Raw genomic sequence first — 16,068 nt, 5'->3', positions numbered from 1 at the left:
TGTGTGTGTGTGTGTGTGTGTGTGTGTGTGTGTGTGTGTGTGTGTGTACACATGCCGTCTAAACTTGTCCGCTCACTGGTCAGAATCATGGCTCTTCACACCTACCCTATCTGGCTCCTGAAATGACCAGGCATCTCCAGCAACAAAACCTGAACCCCGCAGTCCATGGCCATCACCTCCCACGCCCCTCACTGGGCATCTCCCCGCCTCTCCTCCCTGTTGGTGGAGCCCCGTTTCCCACGAATCTGCATACACACCCAACCCCAGTCCTGGGGGCCACCTACTGCTCTCGGAGCGGAAGTGCTGCAGGATGCGAGCCAGGGACCCGCTGCTGGCCAGGTCAGCCAGGGCCCCAGGACAGCTGGGAATCAGGAGGGCGTGGTACCGGGCACCTGGCGGGAGACCACAGCCCAGTCAGTCACAGACAGCGAGGTCGCCAGCTGGGAGCAGGCCCTACACGGCCACCAGCCCAGCTCCTCTCTGCTCCTGCCAGCCACTGTGTCACAGGATTGTGTCACTTACCCCCACGTGGGCTAAGGCTCCCGAGGCTCCCAAACCACCTCTGTGTGCCCGCCAACTCCCTCCCCCAGCCCGAGCTGGAGAACTCTGGCCACGGGACGCAGGGCTGGACACGGCCCCGGATGGCCACAGTGCTTCGGGACAAGCCCCTGGATGCTCCAGGAACAGAGTGGGCGAGCGCTTTGGGGCCATGACCCCAGCTGGAACCACCCCCACCCAGACCCCCCACGCCCCGCACCGTCGATGGACTCGAGCTTGGCGGGGCTGGCGTAGGCCTTGAGGCGGAAGTCCTGCACCCAGCGCGCGTTGCTCTCGTTCACGTCCACGAAGTCCATGGTCTTCCCCTGCGGGAGCCCAGCATGAGACGCCCCCGCCTTTGGCTCAGGAAAATGCTGACAAGGGCTGGGACTGACAGCAGTTCCTCGGGACAAAGGCACCCGACCACCCAGCCCCTCGGCTTCCTCGCCACACCCAGCCCCCTCCTGCCCCTGAGTGGCCTCAGTCTCCTGCCTATAAAGTGGAAGCAAGTGTCCCACCCACCTCAGCGTGACCCTTGGTGCAGTGAGAAACACCTGATGGGTCACTTCTGTGACCCTGAGTTCCACACCATCCAGGGCCGGGAAGTCCTCCCAATGGTAGGTCTGTGCCACCCTCACTCACACGTGACCAAAGGTCTCAGTAAATGGGGAACAGAACTAGCTGGTGCCACCGGGGTCCCGGGCCCTCAGCCCAAGCTGGCTCCCGGCTCCTCCCAGGGGGTGGAACACTGTCCTGGAGGAGAGGGTGGCTGGACTTACCCCGGGGGTGGCCACCTGCAGATTGAAGGCGGCGCTGGCCAGTGTGAAGCAGTGGAGGAAGGACTGGGCTGACACGCCTGCAAGGAGATGCAGCCCGGTGGGTGCAGGGCTCCTCCCGGCCCCGGACCACCCTGGGGAGCAGCCCCGCACCCCATCTCACCCCGGGGCCCACCCCTCCCATGGCTGGGGTAGCAGCCCTAGCCCCCCTGGCCCCCTGAGGGGGGCTGTCTCCCCAGCCTGACCACTAAAGGCCTTTCCAGAAGGCAAACCCATGCATGAGGTTCCCTGACACTCTGCTTGTCTACGCACCGAACCACAGGGGCTGAGCACCAGCCCCACCCCCGATCGCAGCCACAGAGGAGCGGCAGTGAGCGAGGCCTGTGGCCGTGGAGGTGGGGCCGCAGCACGTGTCAGCAGGAAGCGCGGTGCACAGGCCGGGGGGACGCTGGCTCCCTTCCTCACCGAGCTCGCGTGTCCCGCCTACCGCCCCGTCCCCGGGGCTGCGTGCAGCCTCTTCTGCGCATGCCCAGTCCGAAGGCTCCCGGCCGCTGGGGGCTGAGGCCCCCCCCACCAGAGACGCCTGCTTCTAAAGGGACGTGATCTGCATCCCTCCACCTTTATTTAGTCGAGGGACCCAATCCCGAAACCTCGCCTTCGCCTTTATTCCCTCTTACAAATTAATACACATTCATCGTAGAATCCACAGATTGGGCAAAGACGGTCTCCCCAGTTCTGCCCAGTTCCTCCAGCCCTCCCACCCCCACCTGCTCCGCCCCAGGCTCCCCTGAAGGGACTCTGGAGGCAGCCTTGTCAGCGCTGTGCCCCCACCCCCTGTCCTCAGCATCCCTTCCCCGTGGCACGGCCAAGCCAGTGCGACCCCTCCTCACCCTAACTGCACTCCGACCAGCCACCCACGTCTTCAGGACTGAACCCCACTCTCGATGGCTCACCCTTGAACTCCCCATGCGGGGGGGCGTCCCTCAGTTCCTCCATCCCTCATTCTGGGGACAGCTCAGGGGCCCTGGGGCTCAGCACACTGTGACCCCATGACCCGCGGTCCTCACTCCCTCGCCCACCTGGGCAGCTACAGAAGTCAAGGCGGGAACAGCCTCGGACCCTTGGTCCCAACCCTGGTTCTCCACCTCCCGCCGTTCGACCTCGGGCTCATCACTCCTCTGCGATGCAGGCAGCAACGGGAGGACCCAGGAAGTGCGCCAGCCACCCTCACCGGCTCGTTCCTCCCCTGCTGACCCTGAGCACCCGGGGGCCTTGGGCGAGAACCGGGCCCCACCAGCCACGGCGCCCGCGAGCCCATCGGACCCGTCCCTTCCCCACCCTCGTCCTCCGGGCCGTGTGCCGGGCCGGCGGGCAGCGGGGAGGGTGCGGGGAGGAGACACCACTGCCCTCGCCGCCCCGCCTCCCCGGCTCCCCCAGAGCGGCGGCCCGGCGTACTGACCAGACCCGCGGCGGGCCGCCATCCCCGGTCCTCGACTCCACAGAACCCCGGCGCGGGCGGAAGCACTCGCGGCGGACGGCCTCCGGCCCCGCCCGCCCCGCCCTCTCGAGCCTCACCTTCGGCGGCGCCGCTGGCCACGAGGAGGCAGGCTGGCCGGCTCGGGAGCCGCTCGGACGCCATGGGCCCAGCCACGGCCTGTGCGGCCTGCGCGTGCGCGGAGCGTGCCAGGGGCAAGGTCAAGGGCCGCGGCGGCCTGGGGGCTGGGCTGAGCCGCGCCGGGCGCATGCGCCATCCCGCCTCCCGCCCCGCCTTTCCCTCCCAGCCCTGGTCCGGGTCGGAGTCCAGGTCAAGGTCCGCCCGGGCCACTCCTCTGACGCCGTCCGCCTCGTGGCCCAGGCGGGCCCGCAGAGAGGTCTGAGCTTGGGCGCGGGGCCGCAGGAGAGGCCTCCGAGGGTCTTCTCGGGCCAGATCCCTCAGCAGCCCTGAGCAGCCCCCTGGCCCGACTCCTAACCGCGGTCAGGAGCACAGTTCATTCCCCTGCCCAAGCCCAGTCCAGGGCCGCGCAGGCCAGCCTGCGAGGGTACGGGTCCCACGTGGCATGTGGAGTTGGGAGGCGCACCCTGCACAGAGGCAGCGGTGCTGGCATGGGGCCTCACAAGCCGGAAGCCTCATTCTGGGTCTCCGTGTCTGCCCCCGGGTCCAGTGGGGAGGACGCACACAAGATGACCTGTCATGGTGACTGGGGTGCCCCCCAGGTGGGGTTGCAGTCTCGCTGCCCCTTCCTGAGTGGGTTCCCATCCCAGGGGGCGGCCCCTGTCCCTCACACCCCACCCCCTGCGTTTGAGGTGGGGCCTGTCACTCAGGCCTGGCCTCGGGGCCCACACCTGGGCCAGGTGGCCGTGCACACCCGGGGGTGATGGCGGCTGCTGCAGGGGAGCGACTGGCAGGTGACTCCTCCTCTCAGAGCAGATGCAGGAGGGCCTGGGGACCAGACAGATCTGCAGCCAGCAGCCCAGGCCTGGTGACTGTCTCCTGGGAAGGATCTAGACCTGAGAGGTTGGGGCTCCCCCTTCAGAGCCCCCACCCGTCCTGCTGAGCCTCATCCCACAGCTCTTGCCCTGGGTCACACCTGAGGTGTAGGCTCACCCACCTCCCCCTGGCATCATCTACATGCTCTTCAGGTACCTCCTTGTCCAATAGCGCCTGGGTGGGGCAGGTGAAGGTGGGGGAGGCCTGGGGGCTGGGCACAGGGGCTCTGCTGTTGGGGGTTGTGACACCCTTGAACCTGGGTTCTTGCACTTGTTTGGGACCCTGAGGCACAAGGTACGTGGGGATCACAAGGTCCTGTTGTCCTGCACCAGCATTTCATTCCTGTCTCTGGAACTTGCTCACCCTGGAAGCCAAGGCTGGGTGAGTGGGGGGCCATTCCTGGGGGGCTTGCTGACCAGTGCTTCAGGTCACCCCTGCTTTTGCTCCCCTGGCAACTTCCTCTTTTCAGAGCACGCCTGAGCCTTTCCCTGGGGGCCTTTGCACTTCCTATTCCTACCTCTGGAATGCTGGAGTGCCTCTCTGCCCGTCAAACTCCTAACCATCCGTCAAAGCCCATGGGCACTAAGGCACTGTCTACCCAGTTCTCCCGTTCTGAGAACACCCCATGCAAGGACTGCCCTGAGTGCCCCTTTGCTAGCTCAGCCTGACTGCCCAGTGGGCCTCCCATATAAGGACTTGGGGTTGGGGCTCTCTCAGGGTGGGTGTGTCACGGGCAGGCCAGCTACCAGGCAGCGGGCAGAGTGGCCATGTCCCAGGCCCAGGATGCATCCCTCTTCCCAGCAGGGCTAAGGCCCCTCAGCTCCAGGTTCTCTTTTGGCCGAGGCTGGGCAGGGTGGATCCAGAGACTTAGACCTCAAGCACCTGTGGGTTATGCAGACCCTGCACCAGCCCCTAAAGGCTGGGGCGGCTGAGGCCAGGGCAGCGGGCTGGGCACAGGGTCCCTCTGCCTCGGGTGGGACTTCAGCAGTACTGTTGAGAGGACAGATCAGCTGGTTCCACTGTCTGACCCCAGGCTGCCAGGGCCTGGCTGGAGAACATCAGGCAGTTGGACAGGCAGTGGCGATCTGTGGCCTGGAGTGGGGTGATGTGACAGGGAGGTGGGTTCTGTCTCAAGCTGGCCCATCCCAATGCCCAGGACATCAGGACAGGAAGCAGCGGTCACCTGGGAGGATCCAGAGGAGGGTCTGCATGGGGTTCCCCTCAGACACACCTCCGGGTACCACTGGGCTGAAGGCGGGGCCGACTTACACCCAGGCTTTTTGTTCCCATGTGCCGGGGTGGATCCCAGGGACGTTCCCTCAGCGCCCTCTGCAACACACAGGTGTGCACTTCTCTCCTGCCGGGACAGGTGCCTGATGCCGGGGCCGGGGGGCGGGGGCCGTGGCGTGTGGACGTGGTGCGGCTTTCGCTCTTCTCAGCAGCCCTCGGACAGCCAGCACCGGCTCCGGGGGCCGAAGGCACCAGACAGGAAGCCCAGGCACGGCAGGACCAGTCACTGGGGCGCAGGGAGCCTCTGCCTGCCTGGCCCTGGGACCTCCCTGAGGTCAGGGAGCCTCGGGGCCAGGGGTGCGCTGAAGGCCCAGGAATCAGAGAGGCCTGATGCAGCAGCCAGGGGGAGGGTCCGCAGCAGCGAGCCGCCCGCACCTCTGCCCTCCGCAGGCCTCGGTTGTTCTGCCCTGCTGGAGGAAGAGCATTTCCAAAGGCCCCTACCTGGCCATGCCCATATCTGCGGAGGGCAGGATCCTGAGGCATTGGCATCCCCACCCCCGGGCACACAGAGGATGCGTGCCACGGTGGGGTCCCCAAAGGGAAGTTACTCTCGGGAGAGGAGAGGGTGCTAGAGAGGAAAGCACACTGGACCCCTACACTTTTTGCGTCCCTATACGGTGACCCCACGTGTGACACAGCTTATCCTAGCAGCCCCTCCCTCAGTGCCCAGCCCACTGGGGCCTCCGTCCCTGGAGACGCTGCTGCCATCTGAGTTCTCCTGGTTTTCAGGTGTCCTTGTAAGTTCGAGTGGGATTTACAGTGTGTACTCTTTATACACTAAATACTTTTTGTAGTTGGTATTTTGTTTAGACCTTAAAAGTAGTTCTGGGATTTCCCTGGTGGTCCAGTGGTTAAGCATCTGCCTTCCAATGCAGGGGATTCGGGTTCGATCCCTCGTCAGGGAACTAAGATCCCACGTGCCGCGGGGCAACTAAGCCCGCACATCACAACCACCGCGCCCGTGGCCTCTGGAGCCTGCACGCTGCAACTAAGACCCGATGCAGCCAAATAAACAGACAAATAAATAAATAAATATAAAAGCAGTTCTGTAACAAAAGTAACTTAAGTTAGCCTGGGCAGCCCCAAGAGGTTGTTTTTGTTTGTTTTGTTTTGTTTTTCTCATTTTGGAAGCATGCCTACATTCCTCAAGCTTAGAGATGCTGTGAACGAGAAGCTGAGCCTCAGAAGAAACAGGAGATGGTTACAAAGTGATATCACAAAACTACAGTGTGGCCTTGTGGCAGGTGCAGGCAGACCCAGGCTCAGGATAGGCCCTGGCTGTGTGGGAAGTGACAGCAGGAGACAGAGTCACCGTGGGGCTAGGGGGACCGTCCACTGCCTGTTGCTGGCTCATCACACCTGCTGGTGAGAAAGAAAGACCACAAGCTCTCCAGCTTACTCCACACAAAACCTAAGGTCCAGATGCATTAAAGGCCTAAACGTGAGTAAATGCCAAGAGTATTAGACTACAACAAGGGAGAACATCCTTCTAACCGAGGTTCCAAAAGCTTGCATGGTAAAGAGAGCAACAGTTCCGTGTGATGAGCTGAGATTTTGAAACTTCTAGATGCAGGAAACAGAGTGAGGTGTAAGCCAGCCACTGAATGCAGATAGTGCCATGTGATGAAGGCTTGCAGTATAAAACACATGAAGAGGACTTCGCTGGTGGCGCAGTGGTTAAGAATCCGCCTGCCAATGCAGGGGACACGGGTTCGAGCCCTGGTCCGGGAAGATCCCACATGTCACAGAGCAGCTTAAGCCCGTGAGCCACAACTACTGAACCTGAGAGCCACAAATACCGAGCCCGCACGCCTAGAGCCCGTGCTCCACAACAAAGAGAAGCCACTGCAATGAGAAGCCCGCGCGCCACAGCGAAGAGCAGCCCCCGCTCGCCGCAACTAGAGGAAGCCCGCGCACAGCAACAAAGACCCAACGCAGCCAAAAATAAATAAATAAATAAAATCTTAAAAAAAAAAAGTCAGAAAAGGCAAGGCCCAGATGGCCAAGAACCTGGTGAAAAGTAGCAGTTGGATCAGTGCAAACAGAAACAACCAGAAGTGGCCAGCTTCCCCTGTTCAGACGGACTTTATTTTTATTTATTTATTTAATTTACTTATATTTGGCTGTGTTGGGTCTTTGTTGCTGTGCGCGGACTTTCTCTAGTTGCAGCGAGGGGTGGCTACTCTTCGTTGCGGTGCGCGGGCTTCTCACCGCGGTGGCTTCTTGTGTTGCAGAGCGTGGGCTCTAGACGCATGGGCTTCAGTAGTTGTGGCTTGCGGGCTCAGTAGTTGTGGCTTGCGGGCTCTAGAGCGCAGGCTCAGTAGTTGTGGCACGTGGGCTTAGTTGCTCCGCGGCATGCGGGATCTTCCCGGACCAGGGCGCGAACCCGTGTCCCCTGCACTGGCAGGCAGATACTTAACCACTGCGCCACCAGGGAAGTCCCCAGATGGGCTTTAAAACCTTGAGTGCTTCACCTGCTCCTGTGTCACCAAGGGAGGGGAGCTCTGCTCTCGTGGCCGACCCATGGGCACGAGACAGGGCAGCCGAGTTTAAGGTGCATACACAGTGTGGCCTACCTCTGGGTGAGTCCCAGGAGAACCGCAGGGAGGGACTCAGGTGTGCACACAGCAGCCTTACAGGAAGAGGCAGCCCAGTGCCCATCAGCGAATGACGGACACACAAAAGGTGGTCCATGCATATAATGGGATAGTCAGCCTTAAAAGGAAGGAGAACCTGACACAGGCTACAACACGGATGAAGCTTGGGGACATTATGCTCAGTGAATAAGCCAGACACAGAAGGACAAATCCTGTCTGATTCCACTCACATGACGTCCCCAGAGTCGTCATTCACAGAGACAGAAAGTAGATGGTGAGGGCGGGGGGGTGGGGTGGGGGGGAGGGAATGAGGAGTGAGTGTTTAATGGGGGCAGACTGTCAGTTTGGGGCGATGAATGGTTTCGGAGGCAGATGGTATGATGCTAGCACAGCAGTGTGGATGTGATTAATGCTAAAGTCCTGTGCACCGACAAGTTCAAGATAAAATGGTCAATTTTATATAATGTACATTTTACCACAATAAAATAAAGGTCAGATGTGCACGCAGGATGCCCAGAGACACAGGGCACCGGGCCAGGACAAGGATTTCCATTACTGCTTTGTCTAAAGTTGCAAAAATTCTGAAACAATCTAAATATCCTTTAATAGAGAATCGAGGGGGCTTCCCTGATGGTGCAGTGGTTGAGAGTCCGCCTGCCGATGCAGGGGACACGGGTTCGTGCCCCGGTCCAGGAGGATCCCACATGCCACGGAGCGGCTGGGCCCGTGAGCCATGGCCACTGAGCCTGCGCGTCCGGAGCCTGTGCTCCGCAGTGGGAGAGGCCACAACGGTGAGAGGCCCGCGTACCGCAAAAAACAAACAAACAAACAGAGAATGGAGAAGTAAAATGAGGCAGCAACACGGGGAGTACATCACCGCATCGAGAGGAGCGAGCCCTGGGTGTCCAGCTGAAGGTGACAGATCTCACCTTCACAGGCACCTCCGTCCCGCCCCAAGTCCCCTAAAATGGCAGAAGGATTTTCGTTTGTTTGCATTTTAGGTGCAAGCAGAACACAGAGAAGGGGAGAGGGGGCTGGCTGGCTGGAGAAGGTAGGCAAGTGGCAGCCCCGGCGCCTGTGGGGCCGGCGGGCTGGAGGCTGCGGGTGTGGGCACCGTCCGCCTGCTCTCTGTGGCCAAGCTCAGGCCAGATGGCTCAGGGCAAGGGTGTCAGGTCTGTTTGGAGTGTGTTCACTCCAAGGAAGGGCTCTGGACTTGTCTGGGCCTGAGGTATGGGTGCACCAATGGGGGATGAGTACCTGGAAAAGAAGGGAGAGACGTGCCCCCAACCAGCTTGAGGAAGTCCGTGGGGCCCAGGGTGACAAAGCCCACAGAGCACTTCTGGAGCCCAGGGGGCCTTCCTCCCCACGAGCCCACGCCCGCGCGACTCCCCCAGTTGGACACCTGGCCAGGGTGGGCAGCGAGCTGCAGGTGGAAGGTGATGAGAGGAGGGACCCCCCTCCCTGCAGCGACCTCCCCACCCCCCTGGAGTGGTGAGCTCACTGCAGAGAGGGGTCGAGAAAGCGTCCCCAGCTGGAGAGGACGACTGAGGGCCAAGGTCCCCATTCCCCTCCCAACGTGGCTCCAGGACAGCTCGACCCCATGCTGTGGCCGGCAGCCTGGGCCTGGGGGCGGGTCCTGCAGCCCCTGGGTGTCCATCTAGCGTCAGGGCCTGCAGGAAGGCCTGGCTGTGGCTGTCTGGGAGGGGCCAGGCCCTGGGCGGGGCTGTGGGTAGAGCTCACCAGGATCAAGGGCTCGGAGGTGGCAGGAAGGGCTGGTGAGGGGCACCTGGGGGTCCCTGTCCCTCCCTGGAAGGCCCTCGGTGTGGATACATGACACCCCACACACCCAGACAGGCAGCCCCAGCCTGTCCCGGCCGCGTGCAGGTGAGGACGCCAGCCCAGCCTTTAGATAATTAGAGTTTATTTCAGACTCGGCCTCCACTCAGGCCTGGGGTTCCAGTGGCCAGCTGGCCAGGCAAGGGCACATCGGGCTCCCACAGTGCCCACTGCCACCGTGCCGTGGGCCCAGCAACGCATGGTCTCCCTGCAGGCACAATGAGGCAGCGGACGTGGGTGACGGGCACCCGCCAAGCGGTTCTACTCTACCTGTGTTATTGCATGTATACGCTTGTTAGAGCCCGAGGACGCTGGGTGAGGCAGGAGGCGCCGTCTGTGGGGGGCTAGGCCGGCACAGCCGCCTCCCTGCCAAGCTCTCAGCTGCCCGCAGGACAACTGCCGCACGGCGGGATGGGGGTCAGGGCAGGAAATGTGGGGCCCAGCTAGAAGGTCAACTTGGGGAGCCCCCTCCCAACACCAGCCTTCGGGCTGTCTGTCCACCCAGCCAGGGCTCAGGTGACCGGGCAAGTGGCTCGGAAACTCCGCCCGTGTGGCCGCCCGCCTGAGGCCAGCACCCCGGAGTCAGCCCACCCAGATGAACGCCCCACCCCAAGTTGCAAGCAAAGAGCAGAAATGGGGAGAGTGAGACAGCCACACCCTTTAATGTCCCCACGCGGGCTGCACCCAGGTCAGAACCCATCCCAGACCCCTGCCCAGCCCTGGGGGCACCCACCCTGGGGGCTCATTGGGAAGTTGCTGCCAGGAAGCCCGCAGAACCACTGGGGCCCTTGGGACAGGCTGGCACGCTTGGGCAGGCGGGCCACACTCAGCCCACTCCTTCCTCCGCCCTCAGGTGCCCTGGTCCAGCCTAAGCCGCCACCCTGTCAGGGCTCCAACCGTGCTGCTCTGTAACCCACAGAGCCAGGGCTCCTTCCGCCCCCAGGTTCAGAGGGGAAAGTGCTGGGGACTGACCGACCGAGGGGGCTTGGTTTCCACTGCTGGCAGGGGGCCTGTCCCTCTCTCTCTTCCTCTGCGTGTATATGGGGGGTACACAAGTATATGTATTACGTATGTATAGATAGCTGTGTGTGAACTTGGCATGCACTAGATTCCCGAGGTCTGTACAGGAAGTGGCTGTGCCCCCGCCTGGGCACCAGCCATCATTTTTTTCGGACCAGGAAGGCCACACCGAGAATCAGGGCTGCAGCTGCCACAGCCATGCCCCCAGCCACAAACAGGGGGGTCAAGTTCTCGAAAGGGCAGGGGCCTTGGCCCCCTGGGCCCCCGTCGGGGGCCTCGCCCTCCTCAGCCCCATCCCCAGGGCCCTTGGGCTCGGGCGCTGCATCGGGGCTGCTGGGGGCTGCGGGGGTCGGCTTCAGGTTGCTGTGGTTGTTGAGGAGGGCAGGGTCTGCCTTGGCCGGGGTCTTCTTGGCAGGCGGCAGGGTGGGGGCCGCTGGAGGCTCCTGCTTCTCCACTTGGGCCTCCTTCTTCCCTGGCTTAGCCGAGGGGGCTTTCCCGTCCGCGGCGGTGGGCGCTCGGGCCTCAGCAGCAGCCTTGGTGTCGGCCTTGGGGCTGCTGGTCGACTTCCCTCTGGACTCCATGGTGGGTGTGCTGGCGGGCTGCACGGGGCGTGCGTGGACAGGCAGGTGTCTAGACCGCAGCAGCTCAGGACAGCTCACCTCTGGGCATCCTATGAGCCTGGAGGGTGGGGGAGACCCAACGAGGCTGGGACAAGAGACTTGGCGTCCTGTCCAGCTCCCAGCTCCTTGTCCCTATAGAGACCCTGCTCAGTTCTCTGGACCCTCTTCTTCCAAGGCTCAGCCTCCGTCCGGCTTCACCCACCTTCTGAAAAGCCCCTCCAAGCACACAAGCAGGGGCTGTGGGCCCCCTCTGGGCTGGGGTGTCGGGATGAGACCAGCCAGAGGCTTCAGTTTCCTCATCTGTGACACGGTCTTGCCCACATGTGTGCCGTGTCCATCACGCTGACCCAGGGTGGGAAAGAGAGCCCACCCAGCCCTGAGAAGGGTGTGCGGTCACAGGAGGTGGACAGCAGCCCCGTGGGCCTGGGCAGAACTGACTGCATACCCTTCTCAGGGCTGGGTGGGCTGGGGGGGAGGCAGGGCACGGTGGGAGCCCAGAGTCTGGGCTCTTGCGCCTTGGTGGGGTAGGAATGGGCCCCAGGGCGCCAGGACCTGGATGTGACAAAACCAGGGTGTCTTCTCAGAAGGCTGGAGAAGGCAGGGTGGCAGTGACAGGCCTGTGCCTCCCAGCCAGCCATCTACTCCCCCCAGCGCCGGGCACCCACCCCCATGACCGGCCTTGCCTGCTCCGGCCTAAGAGCAGGGAGTCCTCCGTGACCCTGAGGCCACGCCTGCCTCTGGGAGTGGAGGGAATCCCTGGTGTGAGTCTGGGGTCGGCAGGCGCCCTGTCATCAGCCTCAGCACCCCCGAATCTGGGCCAGGCAGAGGATGGGGGCTCTGGGCTGTAGGGAAGGCCTGGCCCAGATCCTCAATGTTTGGGGAGGGCAGGGGGACTGGGGGCCTCGTCACTCTGGACCTGAGTCTTCCCTCCCTGGACACCCGGACACCGGCGGTCTGCCGCTTTTCCAGGAGGTTGAGAACTCCCACCTCAACCCTCAGGGAGAGGGAGCCTGCGTGGGGGGTGGCAGCCCCAGGTCCCCACCCTGGCAATGCACACTAACCACAGTGAAGGTCGCCTGAAGGTCACGGCGTGATGTGGGTGTCCTGATGAGAGGCCCAGCTGCTGTCCTACTTCCCGGGGAACCCCAGCAGCCCCTCACCCCTGCCACTCTGGAGGGGCACCCAGCTGCTGGGCATCAAGTTTGCAAAGGGCAGGGCGTCCACTCTCCACCTCCCCCAGACCCTTGGTTATTTCTGGCTCATACTAACGTCACCCGGCTACCCCTCCCCCTGCAGGCCGCTGTGCCCAAGAGAGCAAGGGCCCCGGAGGGCCCCCGGTGACCTTCATAGCGGAGAACCGCTGCTTCTTCCTGCGGGGCCCAACGCCCCCACCCCACCCCAGACCCCAGGCCGCGGAGTCGCCGCCGCCTTACGCTGCTGCTCCCGGCGCTCCCACCTCGGCGCAGCGCGCTCTCCGCGGGACCACAGCGGGCGGCGGGCGGCGGGCGGCGGGCGGCGGGCGGCGGGCGGCGGCTGCGGAGGAAGGACTGGGAGTTTCCCACAATGCACTGCTTCCGGCGCAGGAAGGGGGGCGGGACCGCATCAGCGCTGGCCCCGCCCACCTGCTTTCGGCCACCACAGCGCCCCGAGCTGGCTGAGACCTCTGGGGCCCCCAAACCCAGCTCCGCTTTTGATCCCAAGGGCAGCTTAGAGTCAGGGAGGTGAGGGGCTGAGGCTGGCAACCCCATCCCAGACTGTGAGGGAGTCAGGAGGCCCCTCCGCCCAGGACCCCCTCCAACCAGTGTGCCCGTCAGTGGGTGGGCAGACGGACCCAGGACTGCCAGGTGAGGGGAGCCAGTTACCAGAAGAGGAGGGCGCCCTTCCCCTCGTCACCCCTACCAGAGTCTCAGAGAAGAGGCATCTACTTAGAATATTTATTTATCTTCTTACATGACAAGACACAAAAAGTTACAACTTCTTAAAACTCTTGAATTCGAAAGAAAAAATATATAATTCTGTAAGCAGCAGCAGCAGCAGCTTCCAAGGTACAGATGTGACGGGAGAGGGCAGCTCCCAGGAGCAACCGCAAACTGCGGGGCCCAGGCCTGAGCCCCAGGTAGTGTCACTGGGAGGGGCCTCCAGGGAGGGGGCCCGGGGGGTGGGGGAACACAGCACCGGCACGTCAGACCAATCACCAACACGATCACGTGGCTGGGGACAGGGCAGGGCAGGGTGAGCCTCTGCCTCGATTCACAATATCAGTGGGGGGGGGGGGGAGACGCTGGGAGGGCGGAGCTTTACTAATTGTTGGGGGGGCCGTATGCAGAGGCCCAGAGAGCAGTGTGGGCACTGGGAAGACTGGAGGGGCAGCTCCTGGCACCCCTGCAAGAGGAGGACACGCTCCCAGGCTCCAGACTGGTCCTCGTGCCTGCCCTCCCCTAGGGCCAATCCTGCACCAGGGTGGTGGTCTCCGAAGAGGGGTCTACTGAAGGTGCAGCAGGAGCGGGCAGGCCGGAGAAATGAATTTCTGGACGGGGGCAGTAGGGAGTCTAGGGCACACACAGCACACGTGCGCGCACGCACGCGCACACACGCACGCGCCTGGCCATGTGGGGAAAGGCAGCAGTCTCCCCGGCAGCCCCATCCCTGAGGGGCCAGGCCAGCAAAGGGCTGCCACCAGCTACTCCCCACAACATTCGTACATGCGCCCCGACTTCACACGCTCTGGGTCCCCAGCCTGGGCTGGAGGCCGAGGGGCCTACCAGGAAGGAGGCTGGGTCCCACGGTGGGGGCGGGGAACCTGTCCTGGGAGTCAGAACGCAGGGTGACCCCCAGCCTAGGATTCCTGGCTCAATATGGGGGGCAGGAGAGCCCAATCCTCCCGCAAGGCTGGCCAAGGCGAGAACAGCAGCAGGGGAGGCTGGACGGACAGACGGAGAGATGGACAAAGCCACTTGTGCTCAGCAAGTTAATAAATAGGTTTGTGCAGGGTCCCCTCTGTGGACTAGGGGCCAAGCCTCGGGGACGGGAGCTGGTAGACTGGAGGGGAGGGTCCAGCTTGCCCAGCCCAGGCCTGGGGGCCCCCAGTCCAGAGACCAGCTCTGTCCCTGGGGGTGTTCGGGGGGGGCCAAGGTGGGCAGGGCTGGCTCCAGGAATGTAAAGATTTCTGAGCTTTCTACATAAGACATTGATCCCAGCGGTCGTGCAGGCAGAACCCCACCAGGCCCACGCGTGCACACCGTGTGGACCCTGCACCCCTTCCTCTCCCCCCACCCCCACGTCCATGTGGGGAGAGACTCTCGCATCATCCGGGTGCGTTGCCTGGCTCTGGCCCCACTCTGGTCCCGCTCAGCTGGAGGGCGTGGGGTGGCTGCCGGGCTCAGGGCTGGACTCGCGGCAGCCCCAGCAGGGTCTCGGCGATGCCCAGGAAGTAGACCACCTGAGCAATGCCGAACAGCGGGGCGATGACCAGGGCGCGGCAGTAAGCACCCTTCAGGAAGGCTGTGGGGCCCTCGTTCCGCAAGATCTTCCTGTCGGGGGAGGGGGGTCAGAGCTGCAGGGCTGGGGCCGCCCTACCCCCGCCCCACACCCCCGGGGCTCACCCACCTGGCGCAGTCCAGGAACCCTGAGTAGGTGTCCTCGTTGACGCCACGCTGGAGCGTCTGGAGCCGGGTCTTCACCACTGCAGGGAGCGTGCGGGTCAGTGTGGGCCCCTTACCGCCGACCCCACTCCTCAGCCCCGTCCCCAACCCGGGCCCAGGCCTGGGCACTGACCATCACAGGGGTTGACAGCCACGGCAGCCGCGCTCCCAGCCACGCAGCCGGCCAGGAAGGACACGTAGAAAGGAGACTTCTCCCCAGATGCCGGTTGGCCCAGCTGGTTCAGGTTGGCAAAGAGGGGGAAGTAGACGATGGAGAAGGGGACATCCCTGCGGAAGGAGGGCGGTGGTGACTGGCTGGGAGGTGGGGGGCAGGTGGGCGGGCCGCCCCCAACCCTCCCTGCCCCCCTACCTGAGCAGCGTGGCCCCCAGTCCCTTGTAGAGGCCGGCGATGCCGCGGCTCCGCAGCAGGTCCCGGGTCAGCTGAGTGGCTGTGGGCCGGGGTGCAGCTGGAGGCTCCACGGGGGGCTGGGCACCCCCCCGGCCAGAAAGCTGGGCCTGGCCAGATAGGGTCTTCCTCTGGGCGGCTGGGGAGAAAGGGGCCGGCCTGCTGGTCTCCCTCTCGGCGCGAGGCACGCGGTGGCGTCAGGGCAGGGGCCTGGCTAGTTCCCCCGCCCAGCTGCCCTGCCGCCCCGCCCTCACCAATGCGGCCCGCGTCCTGGAGCTGGATCTTCAGCATCTCCATGGGGGTGGTCACGATCACCTGGCAGGTGCCGGCCCCGCAGCCCGCCAGCATCTCCTTGAACAGGGTCAGCTTCTGCCTGTAGCAAAGAGGGTGGGGCTGCAAGGAAGAGTCAGAGGCCCCGGGGGCCTCCCAGTGCGCCCAGGAGTGAGGGGGCATGGGAAGGGTGGAGGCGGAGGCAGCCCTGTGGGGTACAGACCTCCGCAGCCTCAGACACCCTCCAGGCTCTCCAGCAACAGGCGCTGAGCCCAATTGACAGATGGCTCCTGGCAGGGCCAGGGAAGGGCCAAGGGGCCGTTGTTGAGCAAAGAGAAATGCAGTGGGGGGGCGGTTCCAGTGCTCCAAGGGACTACTGCCCTTTCAGCCCCACCCTTGGGTGATGGGGAAAACCGGTCAGTGCCCCCCAGATCCCAACCTACAAGGGGCAGCAGGCAGTGGCTGGGGGCCAAGGACCCCTGGGGCCTGGGCACCACTGACTCAGCATCTGGGGACAGAGGAGGAGGAGGAGGAGGAGGAGGAGGAGGAGGAGGGGGAGGAGGGGGGGGGGGGGGGGGGGGGGGGGG

The 16,068-nt window shown here is 63.7% G+C and overlaps 3 protein-coding genes across 14 annotated transcripts in view; all 3 read right to left on the bottom strand.

Moving 5' to 3' along the window:
- The window catches only part of GATD1 (glutamine amidotransferase class 1 domain containing 1), a 6,782-nt gene extending 3,806 nt beyond the window's left edge, over positions 1-2,976 (bottom strand). For 3 of the 4 annotated variants that reach the window (XR_003429491.1, XM_027090557.1, XM_027090558.1), the window contains exons 1-4: positions 2,889-2,976; positions 1,317-1,393; positions 758-863; positions 285-392 (exon numbers count right to left, since the gene is read on the bottom strand). Coding sequence is in view for 3 of the 4 variants with exons in the window: in XM_027090557.1 (XP_026946358.1) it covers positions 285-392; positions 758-863; positions 1,317-1,393; positions 2,889-2,952 (355 nt within the window). In the remaining variant the exon portion in view is untranslated. Of the gene's footprint in view, positions 1-284; positions 393-757; positions 864-1,316; positions 1,394-2,266; positions 2,585-2,888 lie in introns of those variants that run through there. The other variant, XM_027090559.1, reaches the window with a different exon arrangement.
- A 6,709-nt stretch (positions 2,977-9,685) lies between these two features.
- Positions 9,686-12,676, bottom strand: CEND1 (cell cycle exit and neuronal differentiation 1). Of its 3 annotated transcripts, none has more exons than XM_027090562.1 (2): positions 12,621-12,676; positions 9,686-11,222 (listed from the first exon to the last, which is right to left on the bottom strand). In XM_027090562.1, the coding sequence occupies exon 2, from the start codon at positions 11,123-11,125 to the stop codon at positions 10,685-10,687; it is 441 nt and encodes a 146-aa protein (XP_026946363.1). In that variant the 5' UTR covers positions 11,126-11,222; positions 12,621-12,676; the 3' UTR covers positions 9,686-10,684. The 3 variants fall into 3 exon arrangements, with proteins under 3 accessions (XP_026946363.1, XP_026946362.1, XP_026946361.1); XM_027090561.1 differs by having other exon boundaries at positions 12,598-12,660; XM_027090560.1 differs by lacking the exon at positions 12,621-12,676 and adding an exon at positions 12,226-12,580.
- Positions 12,677-13,084: 408 nt separating this feature from the next.
- SLC25A22 (solute carrier family 25 member 22) overlaps positions 13,085-16,068 on the bottom strand; it is an 8,445-nt gene continuing 5,461 nt past the window's right edge. For 3 of the 7 annotated variants that reach the window (XM_027090538.1, XM_027090539.1, XM_027090540.1), the window contains exons 3-8: positions 15,705-15,771; positions 15,466-15,584; positions 15,176-15,350; positions 14,939-15,093; positions 14,771-14,846; positions 13,085-14,694 (exon numbers count right to left, since the gene is read on the bottom strand). In XM_027090538.1, the coding sequence (XP_026946339.1) occupies positions 14,544-14,694; positions 14,771-14,846; positions 14,939-15,093; positions 15,176-15,350; positions 15,466-15,584; positions 15,705-15,771 (743 nt within the window). In that variant the 3' untranslated portion in view covers positions 13,085-14,543. The remainder of the gene's footprint in view (positions 14,695-14,770; positions 14,847-14,938; positions 15,094-15,175; positions 15,351-15,465; positions 15,585-15,704; positions 15,772-16,068) is intronic. The other 4 variants (XM_027090536.1, XM_027090537.1, XM_027090535.1 and 1 more) reach the window with 2 other exon arrangements.

Source organism: Aethalodelphis obliquidens, unplaced genomic scaffold, assembly GCF_003676395.1.
Source record: "Aethalodelphis obliquidens isolate GAN/ISIS:26980383/991018 unplaced genomic scaffold, ASM367639v1 scaffold69, whole genome shotgun sequence".
Taxonomy (NCBI): domain Eukaryota; kingdom Metazoa; phylum Chordata; class Mammalia; order Artiodactyla; family Delphinidae; genus Aethalodelphis; species Aethalodelphis obliquidens.
Note: the sequence above shows the minus strand (reverse complement) of the source record. Positions and strands in the feature narration are given on the sequence as shown.

Bases quoted from the DNA above. Each gene is read 5' to 3' on its own strand.
- CEND1 (XM_027090562.1), bottom strand. From the start codon at position 11,125: ATGGAGTCCAGAGGGAAGTCGACCAGCAGCCCCAAGGCCGACACCAAG.